Below are 19,971 nucleotides of genomic sequence, written 5' to 3' on the forward strand. Positions count from 1 at the left end.
CCTGGATAAATGTGAGGTGATGCATTTTGGAAGGTCGAATTTGAAAGCTGAGTACAGGATTAAGGATAGGATTCTTGGCAGTGTGGAGGAACAGAGGGATCTTGGTGTGCAGGTACATCGATCCCTTAAAATGGCCACCCAAGTGGACAGGGTTGTTAAGAAAGCATATGGTGTTTTGGCTTTCATTAACAGGGGGATTGAGTTTAAGAGTCGTGAGATCTTGTTGCAGCTCTATAAAACTTTGGCTAGACCGCACTTGGAATTCTGCATCCAGTTCTGGTCGCCCTATTATCGGAAAGATGCGGATGCTTTGAAGCGGGTTCAGAGGAGGTTTACCAGGATGCTGCCTGGACTGGAGGGCTCATCTTATGAGGAGAGGTTGACTGAGCTCGGACTTTTTTCATTGGAGAAAAGGAGGAGAAGAGGGGACCTAATTGAGGTATACAAGATAATGAGAGGCGTAGATAGAATCAATAGCCAGAGACTATTTCCCAGGGCAGAAATGACTAACACGAGGGGTCATAGTTTTAAGCTGGTTGGAGGAAAGTATAGAGGGGGTGTCAGAGGCGGGTTCTTTACACAGAGAGTTGTGAGAGCACGGAATGCGTTGCCAGCAGCAGTTGTGGAGGCAGGGTCACTGGGGACATTTAAGAGACTCCTGGACATGCATATGGTCGCAGAAATTTGAGGGGGCATACATGAGGATCAGTGGTCGGCACAACATCGTGGGCTGAAGGGCCTGTTCTGTGCTGTACTGTTCTATGTTCTATGTTCTATTACTGAATGAAACACAGAAACACAGAATACCGAATAACGTAATCTCCCATAAAACCCAACAGGTCATCCCAACTTAACGGTGCTGTTCCAAATACTTGCAACAATCCCCATAATCATGCCTTGGCACAAAAGGTAAAATCAAACACAGGTTCTCTCAGGACAGAAGTCAGAGAGAGAGAGAGAGTACCAGCCTGGACCTGCTTCTGTTTCCCCATACTACTACTAAAAACCAAACCAAACTAGAGCTGGGAGTTCTTGCACAAGTCCTTTACCCTTTAGATTTGAGAGCCCTCTGCCTGAGGCAGTATGTGTTAGCTATTATCAAATTGACCCTAAAACCCGGCACCTCAGACTCTTTGGAGTCTGTGTTGTTTACGACCTCTCTGGGAAAAAAAAAGCGAAGCACCCCATAGCTTTGTTAAAGGAGCGTCTTTGTCACAAAGGAGAGAGAGAGATGGTAGAGAGTCAGCATTTAACCCCTTCCATGCAACTGCTTCTTGTATCAGCAGCATCAAAACTGACTGTCTTCTTTCTCTGAACAGCCAGACTACTAAAACCAATCCAAAGCAGAGAAAAGCTGAGCTGTGGGAAATGGCCACACCGCTTTCAAAGTACAAGCGATTGAAAGCCTTTTGTCTGAGGCCGTATCTGTTAGCTATAATCAAACTGACCCTTAAATCCTTCAAATCTAGACTTTCAGAATTGCTGCTTTCATAACCTCTCTGAAAACAAACCCAACGAGAGCACAACCTTATTAAAGGAACAGCCTCGTCACACTCACAGCATTTTAATCATCATCGCTGAGTTTGCCAAGTGAACTCTATGCATGTCCCGCCATTTTGAATGGGTATCCAGAGTGACCAAGCACATTGACTCCATGAAAAGACTGGTGTAGTCCACGTGTGGCCAAATCCAGGGTTTACCCGGCCATTCCCACAAATGTGGGGGACGCTGCTGGTGGTACTTTCACTCTGTCTTGGTGCTTTGGGCACCACTCCATCGACACAGCTATTTCAACGTCCAATCCCGGGCACCAGACACAACATCTTGCCAACATTTCCATTTCGGAAAGCCACTGGATGACCCTGGGAGAGTTCAGCCAGGAGCTGATGGCGACCTTTACTCAGGAGAATCACTCTTACTCCCAACGGTAATGTGGCATTTTCTACGGTGATCTGGTCTCACTGGCTCGAGGAAGGTTTCAATCCTGCTTGTGATGGCCACTTTGTTTCCTCCATCACCGCCAGCTGATTTAGTTTTGCAAGGATGGGATTTTTTTTTGTGTGCCCGCTGTCAGATATTGTCAGCAGGGATTGGAAGGGTGTCCAGCAAGTTTAACATCAGAGCGGACTCTTCCAGGGGAGACTCCATCAGTTGTGCGTCCGCCAGTGGGAGACATCCACGTTTGCCACTTGACCTCGGGGACGGTGTTCCAAATTGTCGCTGTACATACAGAGAATAAGGGCCCACTGCCGAATTCAAGCAGAAGCTAGGGGTGTAAAGACTTTAGCCTTCTTTTAGTCGCCCTCCCAGGTGTTTGTCATCCATTATTATTACAAATTTATGTCCGTAAAGGTATTGATGGAACTTTCTCACGCCAAGGATGACTGCCAATTCCTCCTCCTCTCTGGGCATACCTGCGTTTGGCATCTACCAACATCCGGGCAGCCGAAGCTATGGGTATTCCCCTCCTTTGAGCCACCGGTCAGCCAACTCTACATGATACTGTTAGTGGAGGGAGCGCCTGTCAGCCCCACCTCTCGCTCAGGATCATAGTGGCCAACATCTTGGATGACGATGGTGCTTTTCTCACTCGTTTAAAGGCTGCTTCTTGGTGATGTGGCCATTTCCAAGAATGAACCTTTTTCAATTGCAAGTACAAGGGTTCCAGTGCGGAGACCGAGTGACTTATGAATTTTCCGTAATAATTCACCAGCTCAAGGAAAGACGTAAGCTCAGGGACAGACTTGGGAGCTGGGATACTTTTGCTCACCCTCACTTTATCTTCCAATGGGAATAACCCAATCTTGTCAACTTTGTAGCCCAACTTGATCACTTGAGGTGCCTGGAATATACATGGTTTTTTTTCCCTTCTAAGGCATGCATCCACCTGGGAGAAACATGTAAGCATTATATCCAAGTTCTCCAAGTGCTCATTATTGGACTTCCTCATTATGAGCACGTGATCAGATGAATAGCAACCTGGAGTCGACCTTGTAAAATGTTCTCTATCGTCCACTGGAAAAGGGGCGCAGGCTGATCATACCCCAAATGGCAGCCTCGTATATTGGTAGAAACTGTTACGTGTATTCGTTCGTGTTGTTCTTCTGGGACACCTCATCCTGCAGGTCCACATGACCCATCTCCAGCTTTGTGCAGGACCGCTGCCCCACCCCTCGACAGTTTTGTGTCCATATCCTCTATGTGAGGGATTGGGTATTTCTCCAGCTTATAAGAAGTGGCTTAAAGGCAAAATGACCCACCAGGCTTCACCATCGGTACAACTGGTGCTACCCGTTCTGCAAACTGCATGAGCTTGGTAATTCCTTCCCTTTCCAGCCTCCTGATTCTGCCTCCACCTTTGCCCTTAAGGATCACAGAATTGCTTCCTGGTCAATACGTAAGGTGGCTTTGGCTCTTTTGATAGTCACCAGACCTTTTTGGATAACCTCCAGGTATTTATTTAAGACTCCACTCAGGCCAGCTATTTTCTCATTGGAAAATGTTGAGCCGATCGAGGTGAATCTTTCCCAACTGATTCCGAACCATAAAGCTTAGGCCCGAGGCTTTTGCTACAGTCAGTGGGAACTGCTTCTCGTAGGAGACAGGAACTGAAGTCTTGCCCTTAATATGGAATGGTTCCCGAGTGTATGTTCTCAGTCTGGCTGAGGTCTTGCACAAACTTAAAGGTTGGAGTCTAGAACGAATCTTGTTAAAGACTGGTTCTGCAAACACTGGTATAGAGAGCGAACGGAGAAACTGAAATCCAAGATCTCCATGACAACCGGGCGACCATTTAACCAGACATATAGTTTCGGTGGATTGGACATGCTAAATTGCCCCACAGTGTCCAGAGATCCACAGGCTAGGTGCGGTTATGGGGATAGGGTAGGGGAATGGGCCCAGATGGGATGGAAAGGTGCAGAGGAGATTTACCAGGATGTTGCCTGGTCTGGAGGGAAGGTCTTATGAGGAAAGGCTGAGAGACTTGGGTCTGTTCTCATTGGAAAGAAGAAGGCTAAGGGGGGATTTCATAGAGACATACAAGATGACCAGAGGATTAGATAGGGTAGACAGTGAGAGTCTTTTTCCTAGGATGGTGATGTCAGCTTGTACAAGAGGGCATAACTACAAGTTGAGGGGTAATAGATTTAAGGCAAATGTCAGAGGTGGGTTCTTTACTCAGAGAGTGGTAAGGGCGTGGAATGCCCTACCTGCTAATGTAGTTAACTCAGCCACATTAGGGAGATTTAAACAGTCCTTGGATAAGCACATGGATGATGATGGGATAGTGTAGGGGGACGAGCTGAGAATAGTTCACAGGTCGGTGCAACATCGAGGGCCGAAGGGCCTGTTCTGCGCTGTATTCTGCACTCTATGTTCTATGTCTTTGGAGGGTCGGTGCAGACTTGATGGGCTGAATGGCCTCTTTCCCTGCTGTAGGAGTTCTATGATGCAGCATGATGTTCTGCAATTTTTAATGTCTCTCTTCAATACATTGGGTCATTCCCCATGTTACATTAAATCACTGAGTGAGCTTTGTGTGGCACAGTTTTTAAGAAACCCATGTTCATAACCAGGCAAAAACCTGTTCAGTTTTCAAAGCAATGGATAATTTGTTTCTTTCCCTGGCTTGTCCAAATGTCCTACAGACACAGTTTGACTTTCCAGTCAGTAGTTCTCAGGTCGATCGTTCTCTATCTTATTCAAACAGTTTATTCATGTTTTCATTGGTCCACTCCCATATCCAGTAGGTATTAATACTTTAGGGTCATATCCTTTTGTCCTTCCATCAATGTTTCTGGTGTACCCTATCAGGACTGAATAAAACTTTTGCACAATTTTGTTCAAAAAAGTGTCTGTTTCAGAGGGGTTAATAGACTTGTTTATTCAGTGACTGCAATTAAAGTCAATCCACAGCAGCGTTAATTGTGTCACTGGAGAATTCAGTACTTCCAACAAAAGGCCCTCCTTTCAGCATCGTTATCAATACCTTCAGGGGAAGCATCGCTCCTGGCAGGTAAAGAGCATCTTGGTTCCGTAGAGAGTGAACGGAGAAACTGAAATCCGAGACTAATAGATTGGAACGATTCATCACTGAGCTAGTAACTGAGACCAGAATGAAAAAGAGAATGGGTTGGAATCGAAAAGCAACAGATTTCAATGCTACAACAGAGAGCAGGAGTCTATCTCTTTGGCTTGACCGTCTTTCGGCAGATCAAACGTGGATCACATTAGCTGATCAGATCTATTGGATTCTTCGCATCATTCAATTTGTTTACTATCCCATCCTCGCTGTTCTTGGGCTCCCTGGTAGGTATCACTACTCACCCTCTGACATTTTGAAACCATGTTGAATCCTATTCCTGCTCTTACCACACACTCTCCTTTTCTGTTGCTGTTGGTGTTCCTGCTGTATCCAACCATTAGATCCAAAAATAACATTTCATTTCGTGAGTGTTTTTGTTGCTTATCTGATGAAGTACATGAGCTTCAACGCCCGAGACAAGCATTGTTCACTGTCCATCAGCCCAAAAACCTTTCATCTTCATGTCTAACAGTTGAATGAGACGTTTCACATTCTTGCTGACTGTTTTGGACCTGAACTGATTTCTGACCCCACGTAATAACCATTAGCTCCTCCAACCGACATACTATCCCTCCCTCACACAACACGTCTATTCAACTGTACCTTTCCTGAGATGATCTATAGTTTATGGTTTAAGTTTTGGGAAATGTCCCTGCTCCAAATTCGAATAAAATACAGCCCCATGCCAACCTATACCTGCTCCATCTTAATCAACAGCAAATTTCTTGCATCCGTCATTCCGGTGATAGAAGATAGATACCCAAGATATAATTTATAATTCAAAAGATAACAATGGCAGATGAGATATGCAAATTGTTCTTCACGTTGGAAAATACAGTAAATCTTCCAGTAGTTATTGAGACCACATTTGGAGTACTGTGTGCAGTTCTGGTCGCATCACTTTAGGAAAGGTGTGGAAGCTTTGGAGAGGGTGCAGAGGAGATTTACCAGGATGTTGCCTGGAATGGAGAACAGGTCGTACGAGGATAGGTTGAGAGTGCTAGGCCTTTTCTCATTGGAACGGCGAAGGATGAGGGGTGACTTGATAGAGGTTTATAAGATGATCAGGGGAATAGATAGACAGTCAGAGACTTTTCCCCCGGGTACAACAGAGTGTTACAAGGGGACATAAATTTAAGGTGAAGCGTGGAAGGTATAGGGGGGATGTCAGGGGTAGATTCTTTACCCAGAGAGTGGTGGGGGCATGGAATGCGCTGCCTGTGGGAGTGGCAGAGTCAGAATCATTGGTGACCTTTAAGCGGCAATTGGATAGGTACATGGATAGGTGCTTAAGCTAGGACAAATGTTCGGCACAACATCGTGGGCCGAAGGGCCTGTTCTGTGCTGTATTGTTCTATGTTCTATGAGGAACTGATGTGGATGAGGAACTCAAAAACCAATAACGACACAGTAACACTGGAGAAATAATTGGAGCTGAAAATTGACAGATTTACCAACATGAATTATAATGCGTCCCAGGGAGTTGAAAGAAGTAATTGTGGTGAATAATACTTCATTGCTGGCCCTCTGTCAACATTTTAGAGCTTCTGAATTGGTCCATTAGGATTAGAGGGTTGCAAATGCATCACAGCTACTTACAAAAAAAGGGAGAGGGATAAAACAAAGAACTATTGACCCAGTTGGTTGACATCAGTATGAAGGGAAATGAGAAAATTTCTTGTAGATGATGATGTGATAACGGGACACTGAGAAAACACTGATCTGATTGGGCCACTATCAACATCAAATTATGAAGGCGAAACCAGGTTTGACAAACATGTTAGGGATTGCTTGAGTATGTTCCTAAGATGACAGATAAGGAGACCCAGTGAATCTGGTGCTGATTAGATTTACGGAAGCCCTTCAATCAGCTCTTAAACAGGAGATTTGCAAATAAAATGACATGGAGTGGGGCTTTGGGTGTTAAAAAACGCGCAAGGGTTAACAGATAGTTAATTCTCTATAAGTGGAGAGGTAACATGCTCTCAATTCTAAATGTATTGGATAGTGATGGGATCTGGACTGAAACAGGAACACAACAGCTTTAAGGCCAATGACTGTGTAAGGAATTGGTGCTCTTTAAAAAAAATGTCACGTTACGAAAACTCATTGAAAGTTTTATTTTCGGCGATTTCCTTGAAGGAGAGATAAGAGGCGTTGGTCCTGAAGTGTGTGAGAGTGACATTCATCCAGGAACAGTTGTGCATTATTTTGTGAAACTGTGACCAATTGTTGAAGCCAGAAGTCATCAGCCTGAAGTCCATTCTCTGACTGGTGAACCAGTTGACACTTTACAATAGAGGGAGGGGGAGAGAGAGAGAGAGAGAGAGAGAGAGAGAAGCTGGCAGAATGTTGAAGGCACAGTTTCTCTTTGAAATAAATGGAGCTGCAGAAAAACTATTGTTTCTCCCCATCAGTTTCTCTCTTTAAACAGTAAGTATGATATTATAAAGAGCATTGCAATTAGATTACTTACAGTGTGGAAACAAGCCATTTGACCCAATGCTTTGTCTATAACCGTCTATTTTTCCTGGCCAATCCACCTTAAGCTACTCACCTATGGGCAATTGAGCATGGTCAATTCACCTGACCTGCACATTTTTGGACTGTGGGAGGAAACTGGAGCACCCGGAGGAAACCCACACAGACACGGGGAGAATGTGCAAACTCCACACAGCCAGTCACCTGAGGTGGGAAGTGAACCCAGGTCTTTGGTGCTGTGAGGCAGCAGTGCTAGCCACTGTGCCATCCTGTGATTTCAGCGATGGCGTTCACTCAGGAGATCAGAGAACAGAAAATCCTGGGAAGGAAAAGTAACATGTCATTAAAACATCTGGGACTGGTGCCATTGAACCATGTTTCCCTCCTGTTTCCTCCACGAACCATGTTTCCCTCCGGTTTCCTCCATTCATAACACCAGTGTTTTGTTTTTGTTTGATTCTGTTGTTAGGGCCTAGGCCAGACCACTCAAAACATTCTTAAGCAGGAGGACCCCCAGACCATAACTTTGTAATTTGTTCCAGTAAGTGTGCAGTGAAAATTACCCGGAGTAAGTTAGCAAGGTTGACTACCAGGTTTTAAAGCAGACAAAAATCTATTCACAAAATTACACAATGAAACACAAAGAACAGAATAAGGAACCCCTGCAGAACTCAGTTTATCCAAACGAGACTTAATAATGCTGTTCCGAATATACACAACAATTCCAATAAGCAAACCTACTTAAAGACCAGTGAGAAAAGTGCAACTAATGTTTACAGATTGATGTTAAAAAGACAAAAGGAGAGAGAGCCAAGTTCTGGACTGAACTGCTCAGCTAGAGAGCTGACCACTCCCCTTCCATTATACAGGTCACTTCTAAAACATGACCACTTTGGCCTGAAGAATCATCTGTTTACATATAAACAAAAAGGCCTCTCAAAATCCTTTTCACCTCTGTACCAAGCCAGTCTAATCGAAACTGGGAGAATTTTTGACCCCTCTGAAAAAGATCAAGGACACAGGATCCTTGAGAAAAAGAACAGCTTTCAGAAAAAAAGGGACCAGCTTTGTGATACTGCCTATGCAGCAGAATTCCCCATTGCAGAGCTTCTCCTGTGCATGACTTGTGCTGAATTAGAGGGTTGCAAAAGTGTCACAACCACTTTTAAAAAAGGGAGTGTGATTAAACAAAGAACTATTGACCCATTAACTATAGCACTATTTCTAATTGTGTGAATGTCATATTAAGTATATGAATGACCTATGTGTTATTTTATGTTGGTGATACCACGCTGAGGATCCCTGTAGTTTTGGGTGATGTGGAACAGTGATTATGTCTAACAGTTTGTGTGTTATCATGGCAAGTGGAATGCAAACTGGAGGATGTGAGGTTGTCCACTTTGGGAGGAAGAACAGAGAAACAGTTTAATTCACAAACAGCGAGAGATTGGGCGTGATCGGTGTCAAAGGGACCTCAATATCCTTCTTTATAAGTCTCTGCAAACTAACATAAAAGTGCAACAAGTCATTAGAAAGCCAAAGGTTTTGCCAGCTTTGTCATGACAGGATTGGATCAACAGAGTACAGAAAACATATTCCTATTGATAAACCTCTGTGATATTGTACCTGCGGTATTGTGTGCAGGTTCCCTTTTAACTGGTCTGACTCTCTTCACTCATCCCCTCAAAATGCATTACTTCAAGCAAATTCCATGCTAAGGAAATATTTAAGTGCAATGTTAAATGCACAAAGACTTGTTGCTCTTGTAGTTCTGTTTTGGAATCTTAAATTCTTTTCATCCCCTATCGATGTTGCTCACCAACAGCAGCAGATCATTCTGTTGTAAATCGTCCGACGGATACAAACGCTTAGGAACTCAAATGTAAGCAATCAGATCCGGAACAGTGAGTTCATTCACAAGTACAAATACCACTGTCTGCCATTGGACTGCTTACTTCCTGTGTGTGTGTGTGTGCTGTTTGTTCCCCCAGAATTGCAGAGTGACAGTGGTTTGTTCTGAAATGAATGCTACAGTTGTACCTGAGCTGCCCTCCTGTTTGTCCCACTGCCTGTCTCAGTCTCTCTGCTGGTATCAAACCTTTTCTGCTGTCACTCTGCTCCACTTCTCCTGATTCTCCGTGTTCCCCTCTTTTTCACCATGGCAGGAAAAAGCACTGGCACCTCAAAAATTAAATATTATCACAAATCTAATAAAGCGCAAGTCTTTGTGATTGACTTCAGTATCAATTTCCACTTCTCTTTGCTCTTTTCACATCGTTATCTGCTGGATACCCAAAATCCACAGTTAACCTCTCTGACGGTATCAGGTCAACGGAAATTATTGACCCGTTTATCAACTTAACAAGAGCTATTGCATTCAGAAAATAAATGAACACTGGTCACAGGCAAAACAGAACTACGACCAACTTTAAGTCTACGCTAACTGTCTTGTAAAACTTCTGCACAAACACGTGGGCAGAACCAAACAAAAACAAAACACTGGTGCTATGTGTGCAGGAAAACAGGAGGGAAACATGCTTCAATGGCACCAGTCCAGATGTTTTCATGACATGTTAGTTTTGCTTCAGTGTATTTTCTGTTCACCAATCTCCTGAGTGGACTCCATCACAGAAATCACAGGGCAATTGTGATGCTCATTATAATATCATACTTACTGTTTCAAGAGAAAAACTGACAGAAACTGAAGGGGAGAAAAGAATCGTTTTGCTGCATGCTTCATTTACTTGACTGCCAAGAAAGATCAAGAGAAACTGTGCATTCAGCACTCTGCAAGCTGCTCTCTCTCTCTCTCTCTCTCCCCCCCTCCCTCCCTCTCTCATCTCTCTCTTCTTTTCTCTCTCTCTCTCTTTCTGCCTGTCTCTCTCTCCCTCTATTGTAAACTGTCAAGTGGTTCAAAGGTCAGAGAATGGACTTCAGGCTGATGACTTCTGGCTTCAACAATTGGTCACAATTTCACAAAACAATGCACAACTGTTGCTGGATGAACTCTCACACACTTAGAAACCAATGTCTCTTATCTCTCTTTCAAGGAAATCACTGGAAATAAAATTTTCAATGAATTTTAGTAACATTTCATTTTCTTTTAAAGAGCAGCACTTCTGTACACAGCCTTTGGCTTTAAAGCTGTGTTATTCCCATTTCAATCCAAATCTCATTATATTCCAATACATGTAGAATTGAGAAGGTGCCAACTTTTCACTTATGGATAACTAACTATATTTAAACCAGGTTATGATGAATGTTGCATTCATAATTTGAGTAACTTTTTAATGATCTAATCTCTCTCACATTCAATTCAACATTATTGAATGCGGTGTTATGGTGACAGGTCCAGCTTTACAGTCCACCCTTATCTATTGTCCTTGCAGCAAACATAATGACGATGATGATCCTGTCATGGGGAAAATGTGGTCTCTCAAAATGTATTACTCACTACTTGGTAGCCATGTCAGCATCGGATCTACTGGTCATTATACTCAACTTAATTTTGAGGCACATTCCAATTGTTTATTCAGAATATTTTTCATTTGTGAAGTCCATCCATCTGTGTAATATCCATGCTGTCCTACTGTATGCAGCTACAGACTGCTCTGTCTGGTTCACCATTGGTTTCACCTTTGACAGATTTGTGGCTATTTGTTGTCAGAAGTTGAAATCTACATATTGTGTGGAGAAAACAGCGGCTATAGTTCTCGGAACAATCATTGTGCTGAGCTGTTCAAAGAACATCACCTGGTACTTCATGTATACAGGCAAGTATTGGCTGATGAATGTACCATGGTTTTGCGTGTTAACAGAGGATGTTCAGTATTCTTGGATCTGGGGAGCAATCGAGTTTGTCCATCACATTCTAACTGCTGCCGTCCCATTTGTTATCATTTTGCTTCTCAATATTGTCACTGTGAAACATATTGTAGTGACCAGCAGAGCCCGATGGAGACTCTTGGCTCACAACAGTCGGGCGATTACAAGAGATCCTGAGATGGTGAATCGGCGGAAATCCATCATTTTACTCTTTGCTATTTCAGTGAATTTCATTCTGCTGTGGATCGTGTTCTTGCTGTATAGTATATGGCGACGCATGTGGCATGTGGGGTATCGGACCTTATGGCTCGATCGCTCTGCACGAGAATTGGGGTTCATGCTTCAGCTCTTGAGCTGCTGCACGAACACCTGCATTTATGTAGCAACGCAGATTAAATTCAGAGAACAGTTGAAGCACATGTTCAAATATCCCTTCACTGTCATGTGCCAGATCGTTCACCTGGATCGCTGGCAATTGAGAGTGCCTTTTTGATTCTTTTAAGAGGTTCAATCTCAGCAGTCTAAGGGCCCCTTGAGGATGGTAGAGATAGAAAGAAGTCTCTGACTGTGGAGAAAGATCTGGAATGCAGCCTAGCATTATGGTGTCAGAGTGTCTGAGAGTCTAGTCACGTGGGGATATGAATCCAGCCTGTGAGCAAGCCCAAATGGATGACTTGCTTGTATGCATCTGTGAGTGTGTCAATGGGCTGGAACATGTTGACTAGGGATACCAGTCACTTACCACCATGAGACAATGATATGAAGTGGTGAAGAAGGCATATGGGATACTTGCCTTCATTATCCAAGCCATGGATTTTAAGAGCAGTGAGGTTATTCTGGAAACGGACCAGAGGAGACTGAGAGGAGATATGACTGAGATGTTTAAAATTATAGAGATGTGGATCGACACAATAAAAATTTCACCTTGATGGAGGGTGACCAGGGTGTGTGGATTGGAGGGTAAGGGACAGAAATCATCTTATTTTAATATCTTCAGATAAAATAGCAATGTAATGTTTTTTTCATTCCAAACTGCTGACCTGAATCTACATCAGTCCAAGGTGAGGTAATGCATGAGAAACTCAGCAACTCTGACATCAAAGGTGGAGAGAGAAACAGAGCCAATGTGTCACTCTGTTAGGACTCTTCTTCAGAATATCCTCAGTGTTTGAAACATTAAATTCTACTTTCATCACTCTCAATTCAGTCAAAGTGGGCATGGGACAGAACTTGTAGTAACTTAACAATCCTCATTTGTAGCAGATGTAAAGTGGATGGGGTGGAAAATGGAACAATATAGATTACGCTTTTATGAGATCATGTTTGGGGAAATGAGCATAGAATTGAATGGCAGCTTTGACATAGATTGGTTCAAACAATCCGGTGTTTAAGCTTCAGGATAGAATTATTTTCGCTCGACGTCTAATCAAATGCTCTCCCATATTTCATATTGAAATATGTAGTATGGACATTAGAAGCTGAATGTGGGCCTTTTGTCGATGTGTATTCTTCCTTTGAAAGGATCAATTTTTTCCATTTTTCAGTTTCAAACAGCAGGCCTCCATACAAACACGGTTTGAAACTGAAACACTCAAACGTTTTCTTTTTGGAAAATGGCAGGGCATTTGGATGCACACATCCATCTGTTCCAACAAAACAGCAATGTGCTGGTTAGCAAGAATGGTTGGGAGCAGTTGCCACAGTCATGGCTAATCCCGAAACGGCGATTTCCCTGTTCCTCGGATGCTGCCTGACCTGCTGTGCTTTTCTAGCACCACTCTAATCTAAACTCTGGATTCCAGCAACTGCAGTCCTCACTTTTGCCTAATCTTATGGACCAGGCTAGATCCCCCACTTTGAAACATTTTCAGAAGGTCACCCAAACCCTAACTTTTCTGTTATTATTTGGGTAGATGTGAAGTGGATATTGCAGGAGTGACGCAGCTGGTCAAACCTTTAAGCAAAACAGAATTTATTTAAAATTACAGATGAAACATGAACAAATGAAAACAGAATTTAGAGTAACTTATTTAATAGTCCAACTGACACAATATTGCAACTTAATGAAGCAGTTCCAATCCCTGCAACCCCCCCCATAACACATCCCTTGACCAAGGTTAAATTCAAACACAGAGCCTTGCGGGCAGGAGAGGATTCAGAGAGGAAGTTCAGGCGCAACCTCTGTTGAAACATGGAACCTTTTTCCACTGTAGCTGCTTCTCTAGGTCACCAGTTAAAACTAAGCCAAGCTAGAAAAATAACCTGAACTGGGAGAACTGGCCACTCTCCTGCCATTGTTTTTAAGTAGACATTTCCAGACATATTGGAACCTCCGCCTTTACGACCCCTCCTGAAAACAAACAAGGACAATATTACTTGCTAAAGGGGCAGCATTGTCACACTAATGAACTTACCAAATATGCACTATATTTATTTCATGTGGCAGCTTCCACAGGACAACAATACTCTAGTTCTACCCAAGTGACATCTGGGTTCATATCTGGGTGGAACATAGTGAATGGAGCCATTAACTAATGTGATGATGCTGTGGCTTTAAGGGGTGATTGTGTCCTGGTTTCGTATGTGAGAGAGTTTAATGAGAGGCGGTGAACAGTCTGCAATAGCATGAACAGCCTGCGAGGACTTGGTTTTTTAAAAATGTTGGAACAGTAGAAGCAGCCTGGATGGGTGTGGCCAGGTCTCACAGACCAGAATATATAGTGTTTCTAGTTTTTAGCTTTGATTAGCTTTTAGAATCAGCAGAGGCTGATGGAGACTTGAAGAAAGAGAAGCTATTTTCCCTTCTCTCAGTTACAGCTAGAAGCTCAGGTTTCTCTTCCTACTGTAGGCATTGGGTGAGTGAAAATCCATTTCTGAAATTGCCTTTTTCCAAGGGATGTTTCTGTATTGGAACAGTCAATTATTAATAGTCACTGGAACTATTACTCTGTTACATTTTCCACTAGAGTTGAATTATTCTAAGTTCTTCTTTCTTTTACTGTGTTTTAACAAGTGTATTTAAATAAATTGTGTTTTGCCTAACATTGAGTAGTTTGACCAGTTGAATTGCATCTGGAACACGCCACTTTACATTTGCCTTTCAAATAAGAAATAGTTAGGGTCTAGGATATCTTCTTAAAATATTCTGAGGGGGTCTGGTCTGATCCATAATGCTAAATTTCGAATCAGCCACTTTAGTGGGCAGCACGGTGGCACAGTGGTTAGCACTGCTGCCTCACAGCGCCAGAGACCCGGGTTCAATTCCTGCCTCAGGCAACTGACTGTGTGGAGTTTGCACGTTCTCCCCGTGTCTGCGTGGGTTTCCTCCGGGTGCTCCGGTTTCCTCCCACAGTCCAAAGATGTGCAGGTCAGGTGAATTGGCCATGCTAAATTGCCCGTAGTGTTAGGTAAGGGGTAAATGTCGGGGCATGGGTGGGTTGTGCTTCGGCGGGTCGGTGTGGACTTGTTGGGCCGAAGGGCCTGTTTCCACACTGTAATGTAATCTAATCTAATCAGCACAGAGAGAGAAGTTCCCTCTGTGTATTGGTTCCTCAAGGTCTACAACTGAGTCTAAATTGAAACCAGACTCCCACAATCCACGCTCATCGGCCTGTATTACTCTGAGACAAAACTAGGGAGGTTGTCTGAGGAGATGGATGCAGCTTTCTAGCGGCAGGGATCATCCCATCTTCAGGTTTATACAAATCTAGCTCAGTGTGTCCATTCATCAAGCCAGGGATCCTTTTTGCCTTATCTACCACTTCCAGATAGTTGTATTTGTGAATCATCTCCATCCAGCCCCTGTTGTTTCTTTTCATACTTGGTAATAAAACCACATTACCTCACACTTCCCCACGCTAAATTTCATCTGCCACATGTCAGCCCATTTTACCAGCCTGTTTATATTTCCTTAAATCCAGTTAACTGTCCTCCTTCATGTTTACAATGCTTGCGTCATCTAGAAACTTTGGAAGTGCATCTTAGACCTGATCGTGTGAATTTCATTGGCACCTTCTGGGAGCTTGTGAAAGAGGGAACTGACCACAATGCCAGCACTCGCTCAGAACATTTCTTCACTGTACACAGAGGCATGGTCAAATAGGGCTTCACTTGTACTTCCTCCAGTTTGTTCTCAGTCCCAGGTCAGCTGATAGCAACACAATTGGCGCATGTGGACACTCCTCACCAACACTTCCCAAAGTCCCAACACCAGCCCCGATGAAACGCCACCGTAGACTTCTCCCTAATGCCAACACCAACCGTCCACCTCTGTCCTCTGATTCCTGACCCTTTAACGTTTTGTTACGAGGCTGTCACTGTCTGTTCAATTCCACGGGCATTCGAATTTTGCCCAAAGGCGTCTTGTGTGACATTTCATCCAACACCCTTCGAAATGTTATTAACACGTCACCCACATGAACTTCATCGCCCCCTCACTGATATTCCGTGGGGTGATCAACTAATTCCCTGGGGATAAGGAACAGAGGAGATCTTCCATCCCATCATGCACGGACCGTCCAATTTCAGCCCATATCCCGGTTTTCTGATGTCAATCCTGCAAATTAATTCTGTCCATAAAACAAGAAGGAATAGGAACAGGAGTAGGCCATCCAGTTGTTTCAGCCTACTCCGCCATCCAGTAGGATCATGGCTGATCCAACATTCCTCACGAATACTTTCCTGTGATTCCCTCGTTTCGCATGATTCCCCGAACTGTTTGTGAACTGTAAACTTTGACTCTGTTTCCCTTTCAGGTCGCTGGTTACAGATCGAGACAACTTCCTGTACTCAGAATGAAGGGTCGACACTTTAGGACTAAAACAGTTAGGAGTTTCTTCAGCCAGAGGGTGGTGTATCTGTTTAACTCAGTGCATTAGATGGCATTGGAGGCCAAGTCTCTGAATGCTTTATGGCAGAGATAAGTAGGTTCTTGCGAGGGGAAGAGAGTGGGATGGGGCTGAAAGACTTTGCTTGGGGAACAATGAGCGTGGGGCTGAAGGCTATTGCTGGGGGAACAGTGAGGGTGGGGCTGAAGGCTATTGCTGGGGGAACAGTGAGGGTGGGGCTGAAGGCGGTTGCTAGGGGAACAGTGAGGGTGGGGCTGAAGGATGTTGATGGGGGAACAGTGAGGGTGGGGCTGAAGGATGTTGCTGGGGGAACAGTGAGGCTGAGGCTGAAGGATGTTGCTCAGGGAACAGTGAGGCTGAGGCTGAAGGATGTTGCTCAGGGAACAGTGAGGCTGAGGCTGAAGGATGTTGCTCAGGGAACAGTGAGGCTGAGGCTGAAGGATGTTGCTCAGGGAACAGAGTGAGGGTGAGGCTGAAGGATGTTGCTGGGGGAACAGTGAGGGTGGGGCTGAAGGATGATGCTGGGGAAACAGTGAGGGTGGGGCTGAAGGATGTTGCTGGGGAAACAGTGCGAGGGTGGGGCTGAAGGATGTTGCTGGGGAAACAGTGAGGGTGAGGCTGAAGGATGTTGCTCAGGGAACAGTGAGGCTGAGGCTGAAGGATGTTGCTGGTGGAACAGTGAGGGTGGGGCTGAAGGATGTTGCTGGGGAAACAGTGAGGGTGAGGCTGAAGGATGTTGCTCAGGGAACAGTGAGGCTGAGGCTGAAGGATGTTGCTCAGGGAACAGTGAGGCTGAGGCTGAAGGATGTTGCTCAGGGAACAGTGAGGCTGAGGCTGAAGGATGTTGCTCAGGGAACAGAGTGAGGCTGAGGCTGAAGGATGTTGCTCAGGGAACAGTGCGAGGGTGGGGCTGAAGGATGTTGATCAGGGAACAGTGAGGGTGGGGCTGAAGGATGTTGCTCAGGGAACAGTGAGGGTGGGGCTGAAGGATGTTGCTCAGGGAACAGAGTGAGGCTGAGGCTGAAGGATGTTGCTGGGGGAACAGTGAGGGTGGGGCTGAAGGATGATGCTGGGGAAACAGTGAGGGTGGGGCTGAAGGATGTTGCTGGGGGAACAGTGAGGGTGGGGCTGAAGGATGATGCTGGGGACACAGTGAGGGTGGGGCTGAAGGATGTTGCTGGGGAAACAGTGCGAGGGTGGGGCTGAAGGATGTTGCTGGGGAAACAGTGAGGGTGGGGCTGAAGGATGTTGCTGGGGGAACAGTGCGAGGGTGGGGCTGAAGGATGTTGCTGGGGGAACAGTGAGGGTGGGGCTGAAGGATGATGCTGGGGGAACAGTGAGGGTGGGGCTGAAGGATGTTGCTCAGGGAACAGTGCGAGGGTGGGGCTGAAGGATGTTGCTCAGGGAACAGTGCGAGGGTGAGGCTGAAGGATGTTGCTGGGGGAACAGAGTGAGGGTGGGGCTGAAGGATGTTGCTGGGGGAACACTGAGGGTGGGGCTGAAGGATGTTGCTGGGGGAACAGTGAGGGTGGGGCTGAAGGATGTTGCTCAGGGAACAGTGAGGCTGAGGCTGAAGGATGTTGCTGGGGGAGCAGTGAGGGTGGGGCTGAAGGATGTTGCTGGGGAAACAGTGAGGGTGAGGCTGAAGGATGTTGCTGGGGGAACAGTGAGGGTGGGGCTGAAGGATGTTGCTGGGGGAACAGTGAGGGTGGGGCTGAAGGATGTTGCTGGGGGAACAGTGAGGGTGGGGCTGAAGGATGATGCTGGGGGAACAGTGAGGGTGGGGCTGAAGGATGTTGCTCAGGGAACAGTGCGAGGGTGGGGCTGAAGGATGTTGCTGGGGGAACAGTGAGGGTGGGGCTGAAGGATGTTGCTGGGGGAACAGTGAGGGTGGGGCTGAAGGATGTTGCTGGGGGAACAGTGCGAGGGTGAGGCTGAAGGATGTTGCTGGGGGAACAGTGAGGGTGGGGCTGAAGGATGTTGCTGGGGGAACACTGAGGGTGGGGCTGAAGGATGTTGCTGGGGGAACAGTGAGGGTGGGGCTGAAGGATGTTGCTGGGGGAACAGTGAGGGTGGGGCTGAAGGATGTTGCTGGGGGAACAGTGCGAGGGTGAGGCTGAAGGATGTTGCTGGGGGAACAGTGAGGGTGGGGCTGAAGGATGTTGCTGGGGGAACAGTGAGGGTGGGGCTGAAGGACTTTGCTCGGGGAACAGTGAGGGTGGGGCTGAAGGATGTTGCTGGGGGAACAGTGAGGGTGCGGCTGAAGGATGTTGCTCAGGGAACAGTGAGGCTGAGGCTGAAGGATGTTGCTGGGGAAACAGTGAGAGTGAGGCTGAAGGATGTTGCTCAGGGAACAGTGAGGCTGAGGCTGAAGGATGTTGCTCAGGGAACAGTGAGGCTGAGGCTGAAGGATGTTGCTCAGGGAACAGTGAGGCTGAGGCTGAAGGATGTTGCTCAGGGAACAGAGTGAGGGTGAGGCTGAAGGATGTTGCTGGGGGAACAGTGAGGGTGAGGCTGAAGGATGTTGCTGGGGAAACAGTGTGAGGGTGAGGCTGAAGGATGTTGCTCAGGGAACAGTGCGAGGGTGGGGCTGAAGGATGTTGCTCAGGGAACAGTGAGGGTGGGGCTGAAGGATGTTGCTCAGGGAACAGAGTGAGGCTGAGGCTGAAGGATGTTGCTAGGGGAACAGTGAGGGTGGGGCTGAAGGATGATGCTGGGGAAACAGTGTGAGGGTGAGGCTGAAGGATGTTGCTGGGGGAACAGTGAGGGTGGGGCTGAAGGATGATGCTGGGGAAACAGTGAGGGTGGGGCTGAAGGATGTTGCTGGGGAAACAGTGCGAGGGTGGGGCTGAAGGATGTTGCTGGGGAAACAGTGAGGGTGGGGCTGAAGGATGTTGCTGGGGGAACAGAGTGAGGGTGGGGCTGAAGGATGTTGCTGGGGGAACAGAGTAAGGGTGGGGCTGAAGGATGATGCTGGGGAAACAGTGAGGGTGGGGCTGAAGGATGTTGCTGGGGAAACAGTGCGAGGGTGGGGCTGAAGGATGTTGCTGGGGAAACAGTGAGGGTGGGGCTGAAGGATGTTGCTGGGGGAACAGAGTGAGGGTGGGGCTGAAGGATGTTGCTGGGGGAACAGAGTGAGGGTGGGGCTGAAGGATGTTGCTGGGGGAACAGAGTGAGGGTGGGGCTGAAGGATGTTGCTGGGGGAACAGAGTGAGGGTGGGGCTGAAGGATGTTGCTGGGGGAACAGAGTGAGGGTGGGGCTGAAGACCATCGCAGAGACACCATCTCACAATTTAACCTCCGTGACCTTCTCAGAATCTCACATGTTTCACAAAAAATCGTTATATATTTAAGGGGTAGAGCTGAATATTGTCTCTTTTCCCTTTTCTGAAAACCAATTCGAGTTGGAAATCATCCTACTGATCCTACACTAGGCAACCTGGAAATGAAAATTATTAAACCAGGAAAGTCTGACCTTTGGTGTCTACATTTTAGTTACTAACAGGGTGTTGTTGGGGGGAATTTCAAAAGTTGACATCAGTATCAGGGGCAAAGGGTCCAAGAAATCAAAAATCTTGTATAAATTCTTTGGAATTGTCCTCAGATCAAGAATAGGCTTTTAATTTGATATACATTTGGTTTCAGTTCAAAGTAATTGTTCATTCTACCTTCAATATCTGTAATGTAACATGGCTATCAGTGATTAGCTTTAACAAAGGAGAGAAGTGATAT

The 19,971-nt window shown here is 45.8% G+C and overlaps 1 protein-coding gene across 1 annotated transcript; it reads left to right on the plus strand.

The window, feature by feature from the left end:
• The first annotated feature begins 10,964 nt into the window (after positions 1–10,964).
• LOC140457172 (probable G-protein coupled receptor 139) lies at positions 10,965–11,885 on the plus strand. Its single transcript, XM_072551234.1, has one exon. The coding sequence runs from the start codon at positions 10,965–10,967 to the stop codon at positions 11,883–11,885; it is 921 nt and encodes a 306-aa protein (XP_072407335.1).
• The last annotated feature ends 8,086 nt before the right edge of the window (positions 11,886–19,971 follow it).

This window comes from Chiloscyllium punctatum, chromosome 31, assembly GCF_047496795.1.
Source record: "Chiloscyllium punctatum isolate Juve2018m chromosome 31, sChiPun1.3, whole genome shotgun sequence".
In the NCBI taxonomy this organism is placed as follows: domain Eukaryota; kingdom Metazoa; phylum Chordata; class Chondrichthyes; order Orectolobiformes; family Hemiscylliidae; genus Chiloscyllium; species Chiloscyllium punctatum.